Consider the following 22501-nt stretch of genomic DNA (forward strand, 5'->3'; position numbering starts at 1 on the left):
AGCCATCTGTCCCTCCCCCGCCCTGCCCTTGCCCCTCCACCCACCCCAGCTCTGCTTGCCTCAGCCCTGCTGCCCTGCTTGGGGACTTGGGGGTACCATATAGCACCAGCATCCTCCTGAGGCCTACCCCATCTGCAGCCCAGCCTCTCTTCCTGAGAGCCACGTTCCTGCATGGCTTCCCAGGGCTCTCGCTCTGACCAGGTTCTGTTTCCTGCAGATGGACCTCCCTTTCTTGGAAGCCAGCACTCTGAGGTTTGATTTCAAGTGGGGAGTTGGGGTTCTGTCTTGGGTTATTCCAGATCCCGGTGGGAGGCAGCGGGGGACGGGGGGGGAGGGAGCCATGCTGGACCATCTGGGGCAGCTGTGCTGACCGGGAGCTGGGCTCTGTCTTGTCCATCAGGCACGCTAGCCAGCCGGAGGCCTGGCACTGACCTTCTCTCCCTGCAGGACTGGAGAGCGGCCCGAGCTCTGCCGAGTGTCTCTCGCGGAATTCCAGCAGTTCCTCCTTGAGTACCAGGGGGTGAGACTGGGCATCAGGTCAGGTTGGGAGGTGGGGTCACCCCTCAACTGGAGGCCTCACACACTCACCACTTTGCACTCACCAGGAGCTGTGGGCTGTTGACCGGCTCCAGGTACAGGAATTCATGCTCAGCTTCCTCCGAGATCCCTTGCGAGAGATCGAGGAGCCTTATTTCTTCCTGGATGAGGTAAGCCCCACTTTCTGCCAGAGAAAATGGTGGGTAAGCAGGCCCCCACCTGCACCCAGGCACTACATTCTCCTTGAGCCTGCTGTCTTGTTTCTACCTCCTGTCCACCTTGCCTAGCTCGGTGAAGTCTGGGTACCCTTTTCTGCTCCCACCTTCCATCCTGGCCACAGCTGGGCTCACTGCCTTGCCCCTTGCCCATTTGCCGGGCTTAGCTCTACCACTCCATCCGCGTGGAGGGTCTAGGCTTGTCCGCCTCTCCCATGTGGTCATCTCCCGCTCTCTCGCGTCCCCTGGCCAGTAAGGATTAATTGCGGGAGCGGAGACCCCAGGTAGCCTCGGTCAGCGTGTGGTCGCAGGACTCCCCATGTCCTTCAACCAAGGAAGACACGGAAGCGTGGGAGTCCCAGAGAAGGCCTCAGGGGCGTTCTGGTTTATTCAAGGGAGGTATAAGAATTTATACCCCCAAAGGCGGGCACAGGAGAGGGGCTACTGGATTTTAACGATTGGCTAAAAGGACTGTCCATCTGGTGATGTCACGGAACTTCCTCTATGGGCAGAGACCAATGCCCCCCAAGGACCGGGTTCCTGGGGTCCCCGCCATTACACACGTGGCCGAGCCAAGAGGTGGGGGTTGCTTTGCTTCTCTTCCGGTTGAAGCCGGAAGGTGGGGGGGGGGGACGGGCTAAGTGGGCCGTCCCCTCTTAAAGGCGCAGCTGTCCCCAACACCCATTTGTTTCTGGACAGTTTGTCACCTTCCTGTTCTCCAAAGAGAACAGTGTGTGGAACTCCCAGCTGGATGCGGTGTGCCCGGACACCATGAACAACCCTCTCTCCCACTACTGGATCTCCTCCTCACACAACACGTGAGTGGCTCCCTCAGCCCCGCTCAGTGCCGCCTGGGGAGAAGGGCGGGCCCCTCGGTTACACTGCCTCTCCTGTGCGTCCAGGTACCTGACTGGGGACCAGTTCTCCAGCGAGTCCTCGCTGGAAGCCTATGCCCGCTGCCTGCGGATGGGCTGCCGCTGCATCGAGTGTACGTGGGGGCCGGGGGTGCGGGCGTGCAGGCATGCAAGGAGGGAAGGGCACTGGGCAGGGCCTTGACTGTGGTGCTGTTGCTCCACAGTGGACTGCTGGGATGGCCCAGATGGGATGCCTGTCATTTACCACGGGCACACCCTTACCACCAAGATCAAGTTCTCAGACGTCCTGCACACCATCAAGGAGCACGCCTTCGTGGCCTCCGAGTGAGTGGGTGTGGAAGACCCCCAGCTCCGTTACCCGGTCCCTCACCTGCCGGGTCCCCGCTCCCTACTCGCCATCTTTGCCCTTCTTCTTTGCATGCTTCTTGCTCAAGCCATTGGGTACCAAGTTTTCCTCTCCATTAGGCTACATCCCTGGCCAGCCTTCTTTTCTTTTCTGAAGAAAGCATCCCTAGCTCATCTCATCCTCAAGCATTTCTGTGGCCGTGTTCTGTGACTTTAGGCCAGTGTCCTGCCAGCTCCTTGTCCTTCACAGCCCAGGGCGTTGTCTGTTCCCTGTTCTCCTGGGGGTGAGCCACTCCTCGAGCATCCTGTTCACCTCCTCGCTTGTAGAGTCACTGCTCTGACCTCACCGAAGGGCCCTCCAGAGCCCTCCAGCAGCAGCATTCGGAGGTTGCCTCTCGTCTCTCCTGGCTTCTTTGCACTGTTGGAAAACTCTAATTGTACCCACTCTGAGGCTCTCTTCTACAGCACTGGCTGCCCCTTGGCTCTCCGTGCTCCCGAGCTGCCCCTGTGGACTCCTCCCAGTCCACCTATGGCTCTGTCTTCCCTGGGAAGGCCCTTAGTGCTGAGGTGCCATAGGCTTTGGTTCCCAGCACCTCATTCAGCAAGGGACCGTTTGGACTGAGTCTTGACTGCAGAACCATAGGGTCGGCCATTGTGCTCCCTGCTGCCCGACAGGTACCCAGTCATCCTGTCCATTGAGGACCACTGTAGCATTGCCCAGCAGAGAAACATGGCCCAGTACTTCAAGAAGGTGCTCGGGGATACGCTCCTCACCAAGCCTGTGGACATTGCTGCTGATGGGCTTCCCTCACCCAACCAGCTTAAGAGGAAGATCCTCATCAAGGTGCGGTGGAGGCGCCCATCATGTCCCAGCACCTTTCCCCAGGCCAGGCCTGGAGCAGGTACCATCATGAGGCCTGTCCCCCACAGCACAAGAAGCTGGCGGAGGGCAGTGCCTACGAGGAGGTGCCCACCTCTGTGATGTACTCCGAGAATGACATCAGCAACTCCATCAAGAATGGCATTCTCTACCTGGAGGACCCTGTGAACCATGTGAGGCCCTGGCCGGATGGGGCTGGTGAGGCCAGGAGGTGGGGGACTGGGGCTCATGGCTCCCCCTCCCATGGTCTTCGCAGGAATGGTATCCCCATTACTTCGTTCTGACCAGCAGCAAGATCTACTACTCTGAGGAGACCAGCAGTGATCAGGGCAACGAGGACGAGGAGGAGCCCAAAGAGGCGAGGAGCTGGCCCCGCGGTGGGGCTGTGCTGGCGGCGCTGGGCCGCGGCGCTGGGGATCTGAGCCACCGCTGTTCTCCTCAGCAGGCCAGCGGGAGCACAGAGCTACACTCCAGTGAGAAGTGGTTCCATGGCAAGCTCGGGGCTGGCCGGGACGGGCGGCACATTGCCGAGCGCCTGCTCACTGAGTACTGCATCGAGACCGGGGCCCCCGACGGCTCCTTCCTCGTGCGAGAGAGTGAGACCTTCGTGGGCGACTACACGCTCTCTTTCTGGTAACCATCTAGTATCACCATTGGAGCTCTCGTGTCCAGGCGTGCATGTGGAACATACACAAATACTCTCTTCCACACGCATATGCCCACACACAAGCACGTGCACTTCTGGTCTTTTTGAAGACTTCCCACACGATTCTCTCCTACCTGAGCTCCTTAGGAAAATGGCCTCCTGCTTTGGGACTGGGGTACTTTGCCTAGGGTAAAACCTGAGGAGCCCACACCTGTTTGTTGTGTCTCCTCGTTCTTTCCTCAGGCGGAATGGGAAAGTCCAGCACTGCCGGATCCATTCCCGGCAGGATGCTGGGACCCCCAAGTTCTTCCTGACAGACAACCTCGTCTTTGACTCCCTCTATGACCTCATCACACACTATCAGCAGGTTCCCCTGCGCTGCAATGAGTTTGAGATGCGCCTTTCAGAACCTGTGCCACAGACCAATGCCCATGAGAGCAAAGAGTGAGGAAGGGGACCGGCTGGTGGGCGGGGACAGGGTGGGGCTGGCCAGAGCCTGACTCTGTCTGTACTCAGGTGGTACCACTCAAGCCTGACCAGAGCACAGGCCGAGCACATGCTGATGCGTGTGCCCCGTGATGGAGCCTTCCTGGTGCGGAAACGGAGCGAGCCCAATTCCTATGCCATCTCCTTCCGGTGAGGGGTGCAGCCCCGGGGTGTGAGAGGGAGCCTGGCCCGGACACTTGGTGTCAATCATTTTGTGTGTGACTTTCTGTTCTCGTAAAGGGCCGAGGGCAAAATCAAGCACTGCCGCGTCCAGCAGGAGGGCCAGACTGTGATGCTGGGGAACTCTGAGTTTGACAGCCTTGTCGATCTCATCAGCTACTATGAGAAACACCCGTTGTACCGCAAGATGAAGCTGCGCTACCCCATCAATGAGGAGGCGCTGGAGAAGATCGGCACTGCTGTGAGGGGAACAGGAGAGATGTGCCCAACAGGGCCCTCTGGGTGTCACAGGAGTGCAAGGAGGGGTCATAGTATGGGTGCCAGAAGGGAGTGGCAGGTCTGAGTCGTGTCTTCAAGGATGTGGGTAGCATTCAAGCAGAGGGTCTCTACGAGCCACGGGGGCATGGTGACAGGGTCCAGGAGCTCACGCAGGGAGGGGGACGCACGGTGGGTTCTGGGGCATTAATTAACAGATTGCACTATGCCCTTTTTCCAGGAGCCTGACTATGGGGCCCTGTACGAGGGACGCAATCCTGGTTTCTATGTGGAGGCGAACCCCATGCCAACATTCAAGGTACAGATGAGATGGGGAAGAGGTCCCCAGCTGTCTGGGACTTGCATTTCTGTGTTCTGGGCTCATTTGTGGTCTGAGAGGAGAAGTGGTGGTTGTGGTTTTTCTGAGGCCCAAGAGGTTGCAAGAGTTGTGTGGTTGGCAAATGACCGCAGGTCTCCCAAGGCCCCCTCTGCCCCTCCACCCCCCGTCCCTAGGCCCTGTCTTGTGTGTTGGCACTGAATATTCCTAAATGTTGTAGGGGTTCCCCCGCCCCCCCTCATTTCTGCCACAGGCAGCAGCAGATCCTCTTGCTCCATTCTTCAGTGTAGGAGACTGCGCCCTGTGTTCCCTCCCCCGCCGCCCTCCACCCCCGCCACAGCCGGGGGGGCCTTCAGCAGTGGAGTGTGAGCCATGCCCACAGGCTGCAGGTCCTGGGGAGATACACAGGGCCCTGCAGAGCTTCCCTTCCTGCCAGCCCCAACTCCTGGGAGTAGACTCCAGGTTCACCCTGCAGCCTAGGTGGGGTTCAGAAGATTCTACCCAAGCCCCTCCTCCTTCCAGCCTCACTAGTCACTAATGCTGGCTGCCAGCATTAGCCACTCCCATGGCCCCCGCCCAGCGGGGGTCGCCGGCACAGGGGTGAGCTGAGGCCCTGGTCAAGGGGGTGGCTCGGCCTGCCTGCTTCCACTTACTCATCTCACTCTTGCAGTGTGCGGTCAAAGCCCTCTTTGACTACAAGGCCCAGCGAGAGGATGAGCTGACCTTCACCAAGAGCGCCATCATCCAGAACGTGGAGAAGCAGGATGGAGGCTGGTGAGCCCCTTCCCTGGGCCGGGGAGGGCATGTGATAGGACAGGAGCTGTCACTCAGAGGGTTTGCTGTCTCACGTGTGCACCGGTGATGCTGCTTTGGCCTGGCTTAGGTGTGGGCACCCCAGTAAAGGTGGCCTTCCATGTGGGCATTGGGGCAGTTTCGGAGATGTCAGCCCTCTGCCACTCCCCCAGGTGGAGAGGAGACTATGGTGGGAAGAAGCAGCTGTGGTTCCCGTCAAATTATGTGGAAGAGATGATCAACCCTGCAGCTCTGGAGCCGGAGAGGGAGGTGAGATTCTCCTGCCCTGGTTCTCCTCTGGTTCCTCCGCCTCAGCCCCAGCGCTGCCCGTGCGAGCACAAGCACAAACACACGGCCTGTGTGCCTGGGGCCCTGTGCCACCAGGATACAGTATATCGCGCTATACCTGCAAGATGCGTTTTCTCGTGCACAGCCCGCCCCCTGGCGCGCGCACGTGGCAGCCATGCTGACCATCTGTGGGCTTTGCTTTCCCTAGCACTTGGACGAGAACAGCCCTCTGGGGGACTTGCTGCGGGGGGTCTTGGATGTGCCAGCCTGTCAGATTGGTGAGCCCTCATCTCTTTCTCCTACCCCCTGTTCTGTAGGCTCATGCTACTGGAGGTGAAGCCAGTAGCTGAAACCCCAAAGGCTGCTCACCCCTACACTCCCCTCATTGCCTGGCCGCCAGGCTCCCCTGGTCACGCTGAGCCTTGTCCCTTGCATGTTGGCCCTGTGCCAGGCACTGTGGAGTCAGAGTAAATAGCATGGGTGCTGAGGACTGACGAGTTGAGCCACGTAGGTGTTGTGACAGACATGGAGATGAGGTGCAGAGGGGGATGTGGCCCGAGGCAGAGGTTTGAGTCAGGTAGGGCTGGACTGGAGCTCTGGTGCTACCACAACCGCCCGTGATGATTCGTCATCTGTAAAATGGGCCCGCACGTTTGTATCCACTTACGGGTGTAGCTAGGCAGAAAGTTCATCCGAGCCCGCGCCCTGGGTGTGGGTGGAGGACAGAGGGGTCCGTTGCCAGCTCTTGTCTGCTCTCACCCTCCCAGCCATCCGTCCCGAGGGCAAGAACAACCGGCTCTTCGTCTTCTCCATCAGCATGACATCAGTGACCCACTGGTCCCTGGATGTAGCTGCAGACTCACAGGAGGAGCTGCAAGACTGGGTGAAGAAGATCCGCGAAGTGGCACAGACCGCAGACGCCAGGGTGTGAACCTCGGGCCGCTGAGAGGCGCTGCTGGGGGGGGGGCACGCCCTCTGCTTCCCGCCTCCAGGCCCTTAGAAGCAGGCTGCTGAGCTCCTCTTTGCCTTGCCTCAGGGAAGGATCCAGAAGGGTAGACTCACAGCCGCCCCCGCCCGCGGTGTGCTTATTAGAAAGTGATGAGGGTGCGGGGCCTGGGTCCTGGACGGGAGGCGGCAGAGTGGGAAGTGGGGACCCCGAGCCAAGTCCGGGGCTAGAAGGGTGTGTGCTCAGACACTGAGAGCGTGGAGAAGATGGGCGGAGCAGAGGGGGCCCGCTGTGAGCCCGGGAGCCCAGAGTGGGTGGAGAGGCTGATGTGCGGGTAACCTGGTGCAAAAAAGCCCCCTTGCCGATGCCGGGTGTGGCAGACATGCCGGGGTTGGGTGGGGTTGGGTGGGGTTGGGTGGGGTTGGGTGGCTGTCGGCAGGAGCAGCTCCCTGAGGGAAAGGTGGGGGAGACGCCGGCCTGCTGTTCCACTGGCCTGTCAACTGTAAGGGGACTCCCGTGGGAGGCTCTGCCCCATTGCATCCGAGGTGTGTCTGCTTTTGAGAAGCAGGCACCGGGAGCCAGGCGGAGAGCGGGTGGGCGCTGAGGATGAGCTGGGGCTGGAGTGTGAGGTGCTGGAAGGCCCCAGTGGCCGAGGCAGCAGATACTGAGCCCCGTAGGAAAGCGAAGAGCAAGTATGAGTGAGGAGGGGTGGGATGGGGTGGGGTAGGGCTTCTGCAGCTCGGATCGGGCTCGGAGACAGAGGTAGTGAAAATGGTCGTAGGCCCAGGTACTGCTGAGCCAGGGCGTGACGTGTCAGTACAACTTCAGGTAGCCATGCGGTGGTGTTCTTGCCCAGGGCTAAGGCTGGGTGAGGAGTGACCAGAAAGCATTGCTGGGGAGGAGGAGCACGGCCAGCCCTGGGGTCCCCAGGAGCTCACGTTGGTAATGGTGAGGACTCTACCTCCCCAGAGGGCTGGAGGACAGGAAAGGATGAGCTGAGGACAGAGGCCTTGTTTGCCTTGGCTCCTGCCTGGGGTCTGGAAGTTGCGTGAAAGGGGGACAGAGTGCTCAGAGCACCCACAGAATGGGCAGGGCGTCTCCTGGGGCAGCAAGGCCTGTGTGTATTCCCAGCTCACCGAGGGGAAGATGATGGAACGGAGGAAGAAGATTGCATTGGAGCTTTCTGAGCTTGTCGTCTACTGCAGGCCGGTTCCCTTTGATGAAGAGAGTAAGGCCGGGCCCAAGTGGGATGAGTGGGCACCTGGGGGGCCGGGGGGGCCCTCCTGGGGGAGGTAGGCACTTCCCACGGCCGGCTGGAGGGGGTGTTCAGTGCCCCCTTTACTCCCTGGGCGGGCGACCCTGTGAACATTCTCCCTGTTTGGCTCAGAGATTGGCACAGAACGTGCCTGCTACCGGGACATGTCATCCTTCCCGGAAACCAAGGCTGAGAAGTACGTGAACAAGGCCAAAGGCAAGAAGTTCCTGCAGTACAACCGGCTGCAGCTGTCCCGCATCTACCCCAAGGGCCAGCGGCTCGACTCCTCCAATTACGACCCTTTGCCCATGTGGATCTGTGGCAGTCAGCTCGTGGCGCTCAACTTCCAGACCCCAGGTGAGGAGACCCTCCACGGGGGACGGTGGCGAGGCGCACCGGGGCGGGGGGACTGGAACGCACTGGAACCCCACTCTTGCAGACAAGCCCATGCAAATGAACCAGGCGCTCTTCATGGCGGGCGGGCACTGTGGCTACGTGCTGCAGCCCAGCACCATGCGGGACGAGGCCTTTGACCCGTTTGACAAGAGCAGCCTCCGAGGACTGGAGCCCTGCGCCATCTGCATCGAGGTAGGGGGTGTTCCAGGGCTTCCGGTGGGAAAGGGGCTGCTCCTGGCCGAGGGGTGTTAATGGTGATTTGCCACTTGGGGGGATGTCTCAGGAGTCCAAGCTGGGGGTCACTCAGCATGTGGGGAGGAGCAGTCTTGTGTGGGTGAGGGGTCACGAACTCACGAGGGTCCTGTCCCCACTGCACGGTTGGGCTCCAAGAGGTAGCCGGACTCACTGGCTACTTCGTGGCACCAAGGAGTCAGGCTTCCGGGAAGGCCGCCCCGTGGAAGCCCTGTCTGACGGGATAGGCAGGTCAGGATGGCCAGGACGTAAGCGCCTGGTGGGCCGTCCTCCCGCCCCTCGCATGCCTGTGCTGGAAAGCTGGCCCCGCGGGGTTGGGGTGAGGGGACAAGGTCGGAGCTGGGAAGGCTTGAGGGAAGAGTGAGTGCGGTATGGGGCCACGCCGGGCACACCCAGGGTGAGTGCAGAGCCACTGGGGAACATGAAAGCTACTTTTCAAATTGATTTTCCCAGAGGGGAAGTAATACGAAAGCATTCCAGGGGCTGGGAAGGCGGCTTAGTGGTAGAGTGCTTGCCTAGCCTGCATGAAGCCCTGGGAAAAGCTGGAAGTGGCGCTGTGGCTCCAGTGGCAGAGTGCTCAGGGACAGTGCCCCGTCCCTGAGTTCAAGCCCCAGGACTGGGGAAAAAAAATTGCATGTTGAGACACATGGATTTAACATGAGGTGGATTGCAAAAAACACATGAAATATTTTGGTTAGAGCTCAGATTGTGTGTGCATGTGTGTGCGTGTGCATGTGTGCGCGCGCTGGTCCTGGAGCTTGAACTCAGGGCTGTCCTGGAGCTTCTTTTAGCTCAAGGCTAGGTCTCTACCACGAGTCGCGGCTGCACTCAGCGCATGCACTGTGCTGAGATCTCTACCGGCAGCCAGCGCTGCTTTGTGGACTCGGTGGGCAGAGTTCTTGGCGCCCAGCAGAGGGCGCACTCCCTCCACATCAGGCTTCTCCCCAGCCGTGGCTATGGTAATGGCAAGAACAGAAGGCAATTCCTGTCCCATCTCCGCCTGCCTCACAGGTACTGGGGGCGCGACACCTGCCAAAGAATGGCCGGGGCATTGTGTGTCCTTTTGTGGAGGTTGAGGTGGCTGGGGCCGAGTACGACAGCGTCAAGCAGAAGACGGAGTTTGTAGGTAAGTCAGGACCGTCCGCTTACTCTTGGAGTGATAAAAGCTTCTCCCCACCGGGCACCCTCATCTTCTTACTGACAGCCTGAGCTTCTTGCCCTTGCTTTCACAGTGGACAATGGACTGAACCCTGTTTGGCCAGCCAAGCCCTTCCACTTCCAGATTAGTAACCCTAAATTTGCCTTCCTTCGCTTTGTGGTATATGAGGAAGACATGTTCAGTGACCAGAACTTCTTGGCTCAGGCTACCTTCCCCGTGAAAGGCTTGAAGACAGGTGAGGACCCGGCCTGGCCTGTGACCTTGCTGCCCGGTGGGGGGCGGGGCCTCTGGGGGGCCCTCGCTGTGCTGAGGCCCGGCTGTTCTCCCAGGATACAGAGCGGTGCCTCTGAAGAACAACTACAGTGAGGACTTGGAGCTGGCGTCCCTGCTCATCAAGATCGACATCTTCCCTGCCAAGGTGACTGCACCGGGGCGGGCGGGTGGAGAGCTGGACAGCACCCCCCCCCCTTCCTGGGGCGCGCTGAGCCCTTGACTTCTTTGCCCTTGTTGAGCAGGAGAACGGCGAGCTCAGTCCCTTCGGTGGTGCCTCCCTGCGGGAGCGGAGCACAGATGCCTCCACCCAGCTCTTCCATGGCCGGGGCCGGGAAGGCTCCTTGGAAGGCCGCTACCAGCAGCCGTTCGAGGACTTCCGCATCTCCCAGGAGCACCTTGCAGACCATTTTGACAGTCGAGAGCGAAGGTTAGGGCGGTGGGGGAGGCCGCGGACAGGCTCAGGGAGGGTGCTAGAGTGGAGACCGGCTCTCCCGTGACTTTGTCCTGGGTAAAGAAGGTGCAGTTGTCTGGCTTTGAAGCCCATGAGGCTACAAGGCCCTGTTGCCAGTACGGACCCTTCCCCTCTGTCCAGGGCCCCGAGAAGGACTCGCGTCAACGGAGACAACCGCCTCTAGTGCCCGCCTTGCTGGAGAGCAGCAGGTGCTGCGAGCCTCGTGGAGTGCCGGGAACGGGCTTCTCTGGACGTGGCCTCCCGTGACAGCCCTCCTGGTGTCACAGCCTGGAGCCTGGATTCCAGCCGTGAATGCTAGCAAAACCAAGCCATTAATGAGATGTACTGTGTGGGCCCCCGTGCCCCAACTCTGGGGAAGGGAAAAACTGTACTGTGTCTCGCATTAAGCACACACCTGGCCCCGAATCTAGAGATGGATCCGTCCGTCCGTCCTGTGGGGCCAGGACCAGGGCGAAGCCCCGGTGGAGAGGGAGGCCGTCTCCTTGGTGGCACCGGAGGCTTCAAGGAGCCGCTGACATTCCTGGGAGTAGAGGAGGAGGAGGAGGCGCCTCGCAGGGCCAGGGAAGCAAACAAAGTTTACATTGTCCTGTAGCTTTAAAACCACAGCCGGGCAGGGTCAGGGCGGAGCGGGCCCTGCACTTGGGCCCCGGGCCAGGGCTGAGGAGGGGAAGGTCTGCGTGGAGGGGGCCCTGCCCTGCCCAGGAGGAGGACACAGCACAAGGGCACTGCCCGTGGCTGGGGTGCCACCTAGCCGGACAGACACAGGGGATCATGATGAAAATAGCAGTATTATTTTTCTTCTCAGTGGTGTTGTAACTAAGTTATTCACTCCTCCCGCTCCTTCCCCTCGGCGGGAAAGCTCAGTGCAGAGCCCTGGGGAGCCGCGGCCGCCAGCCCAGGTGGGGAGGGCTCCGTGTGGGTGGGAAGGCTGTGGAGGAAGGAGTGGGAAGAGGAAATAGCAAAGTATCCTGGTGAGCTTTTTTGTTTGTTTGTTTTTAAGGCAAGGAAGACTTGGTTCTCCCTTAGGAATGACGGGGGGGTGTAAGGAGTTGCCCACCCCGCGGGGAGGTAGAGTCAGGCAGACTTCCGCGTAACTGGTCAGAGATGGAGAAGCCGGGAAGGCAGCCCCCCTCCGAGGACAGGCCGGGGAGCAGGCCCGTGGGCGTAAAGGTGCCTCATCGCATAGCCAGCATTCAGCACACGCAAACCCACTGCCCCCGTTTGGGCTCAGGGTTGGCCATTTGCTAGTTCTGCTGCCCTCTTAAGATCTGACTGCCAAATAAACCATCCTCATGTCCTTTTTCCTTTAACGTGTATGCTTCTTGGGGGGCCCAGGAGAATCTCAGATTATCAGAGGCCACATTTTCCACCACCGTGTCCCCTGAGGGCGTGACAGATTGGAACCTGGCTTACCTAGGAGCCAGTCAGGCTCTCACTGTCAGCCACACCCCTGCCGACCTCTCCACGCAGTGGGGCGGTGGCCAGATGTGCCACCTCCGTGCCACGTCATGCCTCTTCCGGAAGGTCTTGGGCAGTGGGGTCTGGAGAGTCGCACAAAAACAACACGGTGCGCCTGGCCTCGCCTTGTCAGCAGGCTCTGGTTCTGCCTGGCCCCCTGCCTGCTTCACCAGCCCACCGTGGACAGGAGGGCCTTTCCCACCCACGGAGATGGGGCCTGAGTCCTGCGGCCCAGGGAGAGCTGCCGGCACTGGGGGGGCCCGGCCCGCCCGCATGGCTGTGGCTCCACACACCTAAGGCCTCATCATGGGCCTCTGTACCGTGCTGCCTTTGCCTCTTCCTGTCACCCTTGTTCCTTCAGCCGAGGAAGGAGGGTGCTCACTCCGGCTGGTTCCCAACAGGGGGAGCATGTGTTGGTGGGGAGGTTCTTCCTGGGGCTCCGTGTCCTGGTATCTTACCTGGTAGGCATTTGCCCTTGCCCGGTCCCTGCCACGCAGGCTGTCCCTGCCTGTGACAGGAAGTACCGCCCTCCACCCGCTGCATTAGGACCTGTGGCATCCCAGCTAGAGCACGCTGGGCCTCAACCGGGGCCCTGCTGGCCCTGCTCACAAGCTCCCTCCGTGATGAAAAGGGGCCGTCGGGGTTGAGAACTGACTTGGAAAGAACCAAAAAAAAAGCAGTCGGGGAAGTCAGTGGTAGCCAGGCACACCAAGAGACACACTTGATCCTGGCCAGAAGACCTTAACCTTCACCAAATGCACCCAGCAGAACACAGGATTGCCTGCCTGGCTGGGACATGCCACCTCCTGCCACAAGAACTCAGGTGGCCGCCTGCTGACCTAAGGCAGGAGAAGAACATCCTAACCAGGCACACCCACAACCTCACCTGGGGACCAGGGACCGGACTAGAAAGTCCCTTGGGAGATGGTGTGGGCATCACTGACCTAAGGGAGGAGGAGAACACCCTAACCAGGCTTCACCTTCAGCTTCACCTGGGGACCCGACTAGAAACTCCCTTGGAAGAAGGTGTGGGCCTTGGCTCGCCAAATTCTGTGGAAGGGGGACAAACAAAAACAACTAGCTCAGTCAAAAACAAGGTCATGCCTCACATTTTCATTAAATGGGTCAAGTTCTTTCCCAGGCTCAGAGGCCTCTTTTCCATATTCTCAGAGAGCTTACCACAACCTGGGCATTCAGCTACTGACCTGGAAGCCACAACTCGACCCCCCCCCCCCCCCGGTCAGCCCACCATGGGGCCTGGCCAATGGGCTCCAGGGTTTTATTTCTGCTCAGTCTAGCTCAGGGACCTGGTGGTCAGACTCCACACAGGCCCTGGAGTCTATACCACCATCTTGGTTTGGGGTGTTTCTGTCTCAGGGGTCTGTAACTCAGGGGTCCCCTTTTCCTTATGCCACAGGCCTTTGGGCCCAGCAGAATCTACTTGCTCGGAATCAGGTGGTCTTCCGGGAGGCTTTTGGGGACTTGTGAATATGTCAGGCCCTCAGAAAATGACATTCTTTCCTGCCAGCTTTCTTCTTCCAGGGAAAAGAAACTTGATAGTGTCCGTTCACAAATACTCATGGTTCTGTTTACCTTTGTTGCAAAGTTTCTAAAATACCGCAGGTACTTCACATTGAAGTGACCACAGTGAGCCTAGCAGTGCAGAAGACTGCTGAATTTTAACCCCAGTGACTCTGAGGGAGACGTTGACCTGTCCATGAACATGTAAGGTCAGTTTGCTCACGGAATAATCAGTAGAGCCCCCTCCCCCGGTATTCTTGGCTTTCTTGCTCTGACTCCCCCACAAAATAAATTGGCAGATGTGAAATGTATGTACATTTTTATTAAGGAACAATCAAAAAGTTTAAAGTACCGTTGAGGCCCATTCCAAACTGTACAGTTTGTCCCTGTTCCCCTCCCTTACCCAGATCCACAGATAGAAAATCTAGGAAATGTGCAATCTGCATCTTAGAAATAGCAGCATCCCCACAGGGGACCTCGTGAGGCCTGGAGACCCAGCCCAGGAGGGCAGCCCCGCGCCTCCCACCAGGAACCGCCACTGCCCGCGCCACAGGAAGCACCAGGTTTCCACTAGAACACACTGACCAGAGCCAAGGAGTCCTGTTCCACCAGATGTAAACGACAGTATGCCATTTTCCTACTTTGGTCTTGCACTTGGTCATAGCAGGTGGGACCTCTTACCCAGCTTGGCTGAAGACTCAGTTTGCCTCTGGACAATCAAACACGACAGTTGCCCTTCACTTAGCACCAGGACGATCACTTCTTCAGCTGTCCCCGGACAGGGCCGAGTTAGAAGCAAACTGCTCAAGTCCTTCCCTAGTCTCCTCACCCAGGAACAAAGGGGTTTGCACCAAAGACCAGAACACATCTGGTGTTAGATGACCAGGAATTGGGGCCTTCTGCAACCTCCCCGACTTCCCCAAAGGCTGTCGGGTAAGCTGAATGAACAACGGCCAGCAGGGGACAGAGCAAGAGGGGTGGGTTTTCTGTGTGTAGTAACAGGTGTGGCACACACAGTCTGACCCTCCTGACACAGATCAACCAAGTGGCTGCTCAGAAGCATGGGGGGTTCACTGCCTGGGCCTTTGTCCAGCTCCCTGGGAGGGGACCCGGATGGACGTCATGCTGCTGAGAAGTGGGTGGAACTCTGACTCTGCAGCAAGCAAGCCAAGACAGTGCGACAGCTGTATGGGCGACAACCGGGGCAAGTGACCAGACCTCCCGTTAACAGAGCTTGCAGAGGAGCCGGCGGGGTTGGCTGCTTGGAAAGACCAAGCCCCTGTGGCCTTGTGTATTTGGTGACTTGGGGCTGGAGGTTCGGCCCAGTGCGTAGAGTGGTAGCCAGTGCATATTTAGTGAGCAAGCCTCCATCCTTTACGACAGGCATTTCACCTTCCACCCCCATCACACTGAGTAATTCTGACTCACTCATGAGAGACAACACAAGAAAAGGTACTTGTGAGCACACATGCTCGTGCACGCACACCCGAGCCTGTTTCCCGGAGGAAGCGGCACTGATGGCAGGTGCCCTGCCTTGCCACCTGCCCTCCCATAGGGACAACAGGATGGCACCCGGCAGCACCGGCAAGAGTGCTTGCCTCCTACACATGAAGCTCTCGGTTCGATTCCCCAGCACCACATATACAGAAAACGGCCAGAAGGGGCGCTGTGGCTCACGTGGCAGAGTGCTAGCCTTGAGCGGGAAGAAGCCAGGGACAGTGCTCAGGCCCTGAGTCCAAGGCCCAGGACTGGCAAAAAAAAAAGAAGAGCAGGAGGGGAAAGTCTGCCAGAACAGCCAGGCTCTGCCCTCCCTTGGCTCTGCGTGGCTCCTGCCCAAGCAGTGGCAAGGGCCAGGCCCTAGGAGGAGTGAATGCTCCGCTCCTGCACACCAGATAGCGCTTTGGAAACCAAGAAACAGGTGTTTGCTTCTTGTCATTGGGCAACCAGGCCTGGACTCCACTCCTGTCCCTCCTCCAGACCTCGGGGCCGAGATGGATGGGTGGCGCCTGCTGCTCTCTGTGCTGTTTCTCCGGTCTCGGTGGATTTACTGACAGTACGGGATAGCTGGCCGGTGTTGACAGGAGCCTGACCCCAAGGCTGGCCGGTCGTCTCTCCCTCTCCGGGCCACTTCATGGCTGAGTGCAGAGGCTGGGTCAGCTCTGCGGCGGCCGCTCCCGCCCACCTTCCCAGCAGGGCCTGCAACTGGAAGCGCGGCCCCCAGCAGAAATGAGTCCTCCTGGAGGCCTGAGGGCTCCATTTGGACTGCGAGCCAGGCCGGGTAGCAATCCAGCAAGCACCATGGTGGCCACTTCCGTCTGGGCACAGCCTAAACCAAAGCCTGGCACTCGGCTGACCTCCCTCCCGGACTCCCAGCCCGCACCCTCCACAGGGGCCTCGGCCCAGCTTCGTGCCCCGCCATTTCCCTTCCCACTGAAATGGGCCGGAGAACCTGAAGGGGACAGCGGGGGGGTGAAGTGTCGGGAAGGGACCCTGTGCTCCGAGGAAGGCTCGGGCTTCACACTGCCTCTTCTGAGACTGGAGCTCCTCCAGCATGGAGCCGGCCCCAGCGGCTGGGCAGGATCGCTGCAGAGGGTGTGTTCTCGGGGAAAGCGAGGCCTGGAAGTGGGGGCCTCCAGTCCTGAGGGAGGACCAGGTCTCAGGGCACCCCCGCCCCCCTCCAGGCTGTAGCCGAGCCCAGCAGGGACAGGAATGTAGTGTGCAAGGACCACACACACACACACACACACACACACGCTGCCCACGAAGGCAAGCAACTCACAAACATCCCTAGGTAGACAGCAGGGAAGAGCAGAGATTTGAGGGGATGTCCAAGCCCCAAGGCTTTCCGCATTTTCGGGGCTGCTTCCCTCCTGCAGTCACTGCCCACTTGGGTGGCGATGACCGGACATAGAGCGGCTCCCATCTGAAGGGTTTGGTCCAGACAGAGACGATGAGGATGAGGAAGATGAGGCACAGGGCCCAAGACAAACCCCCCCCCCCCGCCTCCATGGGCTGGGAGGAAGAGGGAGGTGACGCAGACTCTGTCACCGAGCCACTGCCTGAACAAATCAAAGCCTCCAAGACCACATGGCAGTGCGGACGCACTGGGGCTTCCTGTGGGCAGGCCTGCCAGGGTCGGCTGGGGACAGGCTGCGGCGTGGGTGGCTCAAGTTCCCACTAGTGAGTGGGTGGGAAGCAAGCTTCCCCCCCCCCCCCGCGCTCTAGAAAGACACTGGGGGGGGGGGCACAGGCTGCGGGCGCTGGGCCCCTGACAGCCGTCATTTGGTAAGGATAAAGGAGCTCAAAGACCGACAGTCACCACCAAACCGCGGAGCCACGCGGCCAGCCGGGGCTTTGTCAGGAACCCAAGCCTCCCAGCTTCCAACTACGCCGTGGTCAAAAAGTTACCAGGAATCAGAATATGCAGAGTCTGTGTATCATAAACTCAAAGTCCCATGGTCAGGAGCTTTGACTTGTTAAAACGGAACTTATCACCATGTAAGAAACAACAAATCAAACAGGTGGCAGCCGCTGGTAACAGGAAATGCTGGAAGATGGCCAGGCGCCTCTTGAGAGTCCACGTGCATGCAGGACAAGCCTTTTCCTCGGCAAAGGCAACCCTCAACTCCCAGCCTCGGAACCTGACCCTCGGGCAGCGTGCAAACAGCCGGCCGCGCCCCGCTCCACCTGCTCCGCTGTCGGTGTGGTTCTGCTTTCTGAGCTGGTGGCTTGCTGCACTCCGGGCCTGACACCAACAGCCGTGGGTCCCCACAGCACCTGCTGGCTGATGGCTGTCCCCTTACATCACCTCATTCCGCCAAGCCTAAGGCCCCAAGCACTCTTTCTCACTGCAGGAAGAGGGGTCTGTCGTCTGCTGGGCTCCTTACCTGGGCAGTCTTGTCATTCATGGTGCGGCCTGGCTCCTGGGTGTAATGCCGGGAAGGAAAACAGGCCAGGGCCAGCATCATGGTGGCTCTTCTTTCTACCAGATGAGCGGGGAGCCATGGCTGGGGCACTGTGTCCTGCATGAACTTGTCCACCAGGTGGCTTGTTTCTCCTGCTTTGCTGTCGGATGGTAAGTTGAAGGTCAATGCAAATCACCAGAACACCAACATGCAGCCAGAACGGCAAGTCGGTGGCGCTGCTGGCAGGCCCCGGGGTCTGAGGCGTCGCTACGGCCTGGACACCAGCGCGCCCTCACGCACAGGCTGGTCCCCTGGCACGAGGGGCACGGAGCCCCAGGTGTGCACATCAAATGTACTTTCACAAGTAAAGGATCGGGTGAACATTTGTGCTGTATATGTGGTTATACAAATTGATCTGCAAGTACATAAAAAAAACAGAAGTTCCAGGTGTCTGGCCTCTGAAAGAAGGCAACCACTCACTGTTCTTGGCAATTCCTCAAAGGCTTTGGGGACCAAAGAAATAGCTCGACTCCCCAAAGGGAAAGGGTACAAAATAGGCTGCAAATGTTGCCAAGTCCTCACAAGCTCCGTTTGGTCCACACAGGGGCAGCGAAGCAGGGGAGACTAGAACGGGTTGAAGAGCTTTGGGTTTCCGGAGAAAGCCCTCCCTCCCGAGGGCAGGGATTCCTCCCACTGGGCCTCGGGGGCCCAGCCAGCCAAGTGGGAAGTGCTGGGAGGAGGGGGGTAGGAGGAGGGGGGAGGGGAGCAGGGCCAGGACACTGCGGGGGGTGGGGGGGTGGGGGCCGGGGGGGGGGGGACTCCTGCCCACCGCTCTGGCCAGCGCTGTGGCTCCTGATGCTCTGGGCAGCCAGGGGCCACAGGCGAGCGTCTGGGGCGGGTGCTGGGCTTGTGCTGGGAAGCAGGAGTTTCCCGTGAGTGGGGCCGTGGGCACCCAGCCTCGGCCCTCCCCGGCCCACTCACTCCTCAGGGAGCGGCCAGTTTGGAGAAACAGCGGCTTTGCTAGCTAACACAGCTCTGTGAGCAGGCAAGTTTTCCATTGCTTCAAAGGCACCTTTTCTGGGGTTTTCCTCAATTCGAGGAGGACAGGAGGGCGAGGCTAGGTAGAGCACTGATTTCCGAGTCTGGGTGTATAAACACACAAGTCTAAACCCGCCCTCACAGGGCCTGCGCAGCCATGTCCAGCACCTCTGGGGCCCGCGCCCAGCACGCTGAGCAGGCCGTGGTGTCGGGCGGGGGGGGGGGGGGGGGCACTACAGACGCGCCACTGGGACTCTACCTGCAAGCTGGGCTCCACAGCACCTTCGCTCTCATTATTCCAGCCCGCAGGGCCTCCAAGAGTGTGGGGAGAGGGCTCTGACCTCCATGGCGGCCAGAGCCATCCTGCAGGCACCTAGGTATGTATGGTGGGCTCTGGTGGCTCAAGAGGCCGAGATCTGAGGACCGTGGTTCTAAGCCAGCTCCTGAAGTAAAGTCCCCATGGGAGACTCCATCTCCAATTAACTGCTCAGAAACAACAACAACAAACCACCAGAAGTGAAGCTGTGGCCCAAAGTGGTGAGCACTAGCCTTGAGCAAAAGAGCTCAGGGACAGCACACCTAGACCCTGAGTTCGAGCCCCACAAGCCGACGCTTAGAGGAGGACAGCTCATTGAGACTTAACGGATGCCCCTTTAGTCGTGTGAGCTAGACTGCAAACTCCGAGTGCAAAAGCAGCATGGTGAAGCGGGCCGGGCGCGCGGCGCTCCCGCGGGCACGGCGGGCCTGGCACGAACGGTCGCTCGCTGGTCACCGCTCCGCGCGGCCCGGCCCCATGACTTCTCCCCGGCGCTGCTTCCTTGGGGAAGGAAGTGCTGAGCGGCCCGGAGCCCAGCCCGCGGCCGGAGGTCCCCGCAGGCCCCCGAGGAGGTGACCCGCACACTGCCTGGCTAACCAGCTTCTAGGGAAGGAAACTGCTCGTCATCTGATGCTTTATTGATTGTGTATAAGCGGCCGTATACGTTAAAAACTTGATTCTGTCTCTGTGACTGTGAAATCAGAACCATTTTGTCTCTGGGAGGCAAGAGAAGGGCGTGAGCCTCGGGAGGGAGGCCACGGCCTGGGAGGAGGAGGAACCTTCTCGCTGCTTGCTTTGTAGTAGCGGTCGGAGGGCCGTCGGAGGGCGGTCGGAGGACGGGCTCGGGCTGGCTGCAGGGGGGCTGGCTGCAGGGCTCGGAGGCTCTCGGGGTGCCTGGTGGCTGGCCATGAGAACAAGTGCGAGAGGTGGGTCTGGCCAGTCCACACGGCAGGGTGGCAGGCGGCTCCGCGCAGGCCGGTCCCTCAGGGCAGTCGGTCCACTCAGTCTGTCTCTGAGGAGAAAACACAGGCCGGTCACCCGGATCTCTGGATTTCTGGGGATCTCGCAGCTTGGCGGGCCCCCAGGCTCTCCCTGGGACAGTGGGGAGAAAGCCCTGGAAGCTGCGCAGGGGGCCAGCTCCTTTTCTCCACACAACCCAAATTCACCATTACAAGAATATTTTAAGTACACAACTCAGCAGCAATTAAGTATATTTACCATGTTATGAAATACAACCTATGTCCAGGTTTTCATCACTGTTAGCATTTCCCTAGCCTCAGGTCCTCAGCTCCTCCCACTAGCCCCCAGATCCCATACCTAATGAGCCACTCCTACTCACTACCTTCCTACTTCCCCTTTACCCCCAGAGAGGAGCTGCCACCTGGATAAGGGGCAGACGCCATGTAGCTCCTTCTCCGGTGGGAATTAGGGCCCCAGTAATAAACCTCCGTATGAACCTTCTTCTCCTGTCTGTGATTATCTCCGCATGGTCCTCTGGGATGGCCAAGACATATGCTTTCATTGGTGCTGAACCTGGGATAGGTTCCCCGGTGGATTTGCTCCCCCAGTTCTGGGGGGGTCCAAGCTGTCCCCGGGACCTATTCTGCTGTCCTAAGCCCACCCAGAAGACCACCAAGGTAACTTCTCCTGACCGAGCGCTCTACTTCCATCCACCACGACAATCTACACATTTGCCCTCACACCCAGGGTAAGTGGTCATCTAACCCGAGGGCTCGGATCCGATTTTCCAATTTACCATAGGGCCACAGGGCCGTGGCTTCAGGACCACACTAAAAATCTTGGTGCCAAGTTCCGAGCCCCACTCCAGACGACCATAGCATAGGGCCACAGGGCCATGGCTTCAGGGCCACACTCCGCACTAGGTCCGGGACACAGGAACTTGGGGTGACAACCCCATTGCTGATTGTCTCCTACATTTCAGCTGCCCAGAGTAATACCGGGGATGCTTGGTATTTAACTCCTCAGCTCTGCTAATCACTTACCATGGGAGGGGCATAATCATCCACCACAACAGATTTGAAACTCCAACCAGGGTGAGTGACCATTAGCCGGGAGCATGGATTGTCCATAAGGCCACTGGGCCTCTGTAAATCTTGGCTCCAAGTTCCAAGCCCCACTCTCAGGGAAGGCCACTGGGCCGCCGACCTTAAGCCACTGGGCTAGGGCAAGGGAATCAGCAATTGTGGGTGTTTGGAGTCCACTGAGCTCTAGTTCAGCTCCGCTGGTTACTCATCAAGGGGGGAACAGTCTAAAATGCTTCGGGAAAGCTGCTCAAGTTTGAGCCCAATCTTACAAATTTGGAATATTTTACAGGACTTACATAACTTCTATGAGCACTCGGACAGATGGAGTTTCTCTCTCTCTCTCTCTCTCTCTCTCTCTCTCTGCCTCTCTAAACTCTGCCTGCCTGCCTGTGATGGGCTGGTACCATCTTCCAAAGGTACCAATATTTGTTTAACATCTGCTTTGAAAGACACAAAGAAAGGCTTTCTGTCCTTGTTATTGATGTTTGTTAAGCTTGGAGATTTGCTTAAGTTCTGCTTGTTGTTGGCTAAATCCTAAGTTTTCTCTAGCATTGACCATGTGGTGGACAATAGAATTGGTTCTACTGGCAAGTGCCATCTTGGTTCTATCAAGGTTCCAAAAACTCTTGGAGGTGGAAGTTCACCCAGCCCCCAGGTGATGGGCGTGCCAAACTGGGCAGGGGTGTGGAGACTCAAGCTCCCGGTAACCCTGCCCCCCACCCTAAACTCTGTAACTGTGGCCTTGCAATTCAAATGTGCCTTGCAATTCAAATGCTGGAAGGTGAAGGTGTCTTGCTGTGAGCCTGCTAAGGCTCTGACCAGCTCTGCCACCATTAAGCCAGGTGTCTGTTCTGTTCGTGTCCTGTCTCCCATCTCCTGGAACTTCTCTGGTCTTAGCTTCCTACTTCAGCTCCCCATTGGAGCTGAACTGGTTTCTCAAAATGAGGCTTCTCAATTTCCTTGCCGGATAATCTGTGAAAATTTTTGTTTGCTGGAAAAGTTTTTTGTTTTCTAACTGACCACGTGGTTCTAAAATATGGGAAAAATAATATCATTTTGGCACTGGAATTCCAGAAAACTTACATGGCCAATTAAAAAAAAAATTCTAAGCACGCCCCCAAGCTTGTGCACAACTGTCTGTCTCTCTGTTGGTAAAACATGTAAAAACTGGCATCATGGTTTCAAAATTACTTGCTTTTGACTACTATTTTAACTTACTTTAAGTCTTGTGTCAAACTGATCTTTGCAGCCTGTGGGTGGAGTCACAGTGAACAGCCTGGAGGCAATCCTGACTTATCACCAGACACCCCCCCCACAAAAAAAAAACACCCAGGTTTTAAACCCAAACTGATCATGTTTGGGTGCAAGCAAATATGTCTAAGAAAAACTCAAAAAGGTTCAAATATCAGCATGTGGTATAAGTACAATGATGTAAAAACCAGTGTGTTATTCTTTAGCTCCATCTATGCTAAAAGTCAAGTGTACATCTGACCCTGATTTTGCTTCTTCATTTTTCTCTCCTGTGCTCTCATAAACTCTTTAAGATCAAGGGACCAGAGTCATTTTGGAACAAGTGTGCAAATGTGGCTGATAACCTCAATTTTCTTGACCCAGGATTGATATTTTGCT

At 58.3% G+C, this 22501-nt stretch overlaps 2 protein-coding genes across 12 annotated transcripts in view; one reads left to right on the forward strand and one right to left on the reverse strand.

Moving 5' to 3' along the window:
* Positions 1 to 11893, forward strand: part of Plcg1 (phospholipase C gamma 1) — a 32359-nt gene extending 20466 nt beyond the window's left edge. Inside the window, exons 8-33 of one of the 3 annotated variants that reach the window (XM_048349327.1) lie at positions 218 to 252; positions 448 to 520; positions 606 to 707; positions 1452 to 1570; positions 1655 to 1740; positions 1831 to 1951; positions 2648 to 2816; positions 2903 to 3025; positions 3109 to 3210; positions 3298 to 3485; positions 3742 to 3942; positions 4015 to 4134; positions 4225 to 4405; positions 4661 to 4738; positions 5427 to 5530; positions 5722 to 5818; positions 6045 to 6114; positions 6604 to 6761; positions 7914 to 8010; positions 8170 to 8394; positions 8477 to 8625; positions 9697 to 9811; positions 9918 to 10079; positions 10174 to 10262; positions 10360 to 10544; positions 10710 to 11893. In XM_048349327.1, the coding sequence (XP_048205284.1) occupies positions 218 to 252; positions 448 to 520; positions 606 to 707; positions 1452 to 1570; positions 1655 to 1740; positions 1831 to 1951; positions 2648 to 2816; positions 2903 to 3025; positions 3109 to 3210; positions 3298 to 3485; positions 3742 to 3942; positions 4015 to 4134; positions 4225 to 4405; positions 4661 to 4738; positions 5427 to 5530; positions 5722 to 5818; positions 6045 to 6114; positions 6604 to 6761; positions 7914 to 8010; positions 8170 to 8394; positions 8477 to 8625; positions 9697 to 9811; positions 9918 to 10079; positions 10174 to 10262; positions 10360 to 10544; positions 10710 to 10752 (3192 nt within the window). In that variant the 3' untranslated portion in view covers positions 10753 to 11893. Of the gene's footprint in view, positions 1 to 217; positions 253 to 447; positions 521 to 605; positions 708 to 1451; positions 1571 to 1654; positions 1741 to 1830; positions 1952 to 2647; positions 2817 to 2902; positions 3026 to 3108; positions 3211 to 3294; positions 3486 to 3741; positions 3943 to 4014; positions 4135 to 4224; positions 4406 to 4660; positions 4739 to 5426; positions 5531 to 5721; positions 5819 to 6044; positions 6115 to 6603; positions 6762 to 7913; positions 8011 to 8169; positions 8395 to 8476; positions 8626 to 9696; positions 9812 to 9917; positions 10080 to 10173; positions 10263 to 10359; positions 10585 to 10634 lie in introns of all 3 variants that reach the window. The other 2 variants (XM_048349324.1, XM_048349325.1) reach the window with 2 other exon arrangements.
* Positions 11894 to 19444: 7551 nt separating this feature from the next.
* The window catches only part of Zhx3 (zinc fingers and homeoboxes 3), a 98048-nt gene continuing 94991 nt past the window's right edge, over positions 19445 to 22501 (reverse strand). For all 9 annotated transcript variants that reach the window (XM_048349329.1, XM_048349333.1, XM_048349331.1 and 6 more), the window contains one exon: positions 19445 to 19839. In XM_048349329.1, coding sequence (XP_048205286.1) covers positions 19829 to 19839 — 11 coding nt within the window. In that variant the 3' untranslated portion in view covers positions 19445 to 19828. The remainder of the gene's footprint in view (positions 19840 to 22501) is intronic.

This window comes from Perognathus longimembris, chromosome 6, assembly GCF_023159225.1.
Source record: "Perognathus longimembris pacificus isolate PPM17 chromosome 6, ASM2315922v1, whole genome shotgun sequence".
NCBI classification, from domain to species: domain Eukaryota; kingdom Metazoa; phylum Chordata; class Mammalia; order Rodentia; family Heteromyidae; genus Perognathus; species Perognathus longimembris.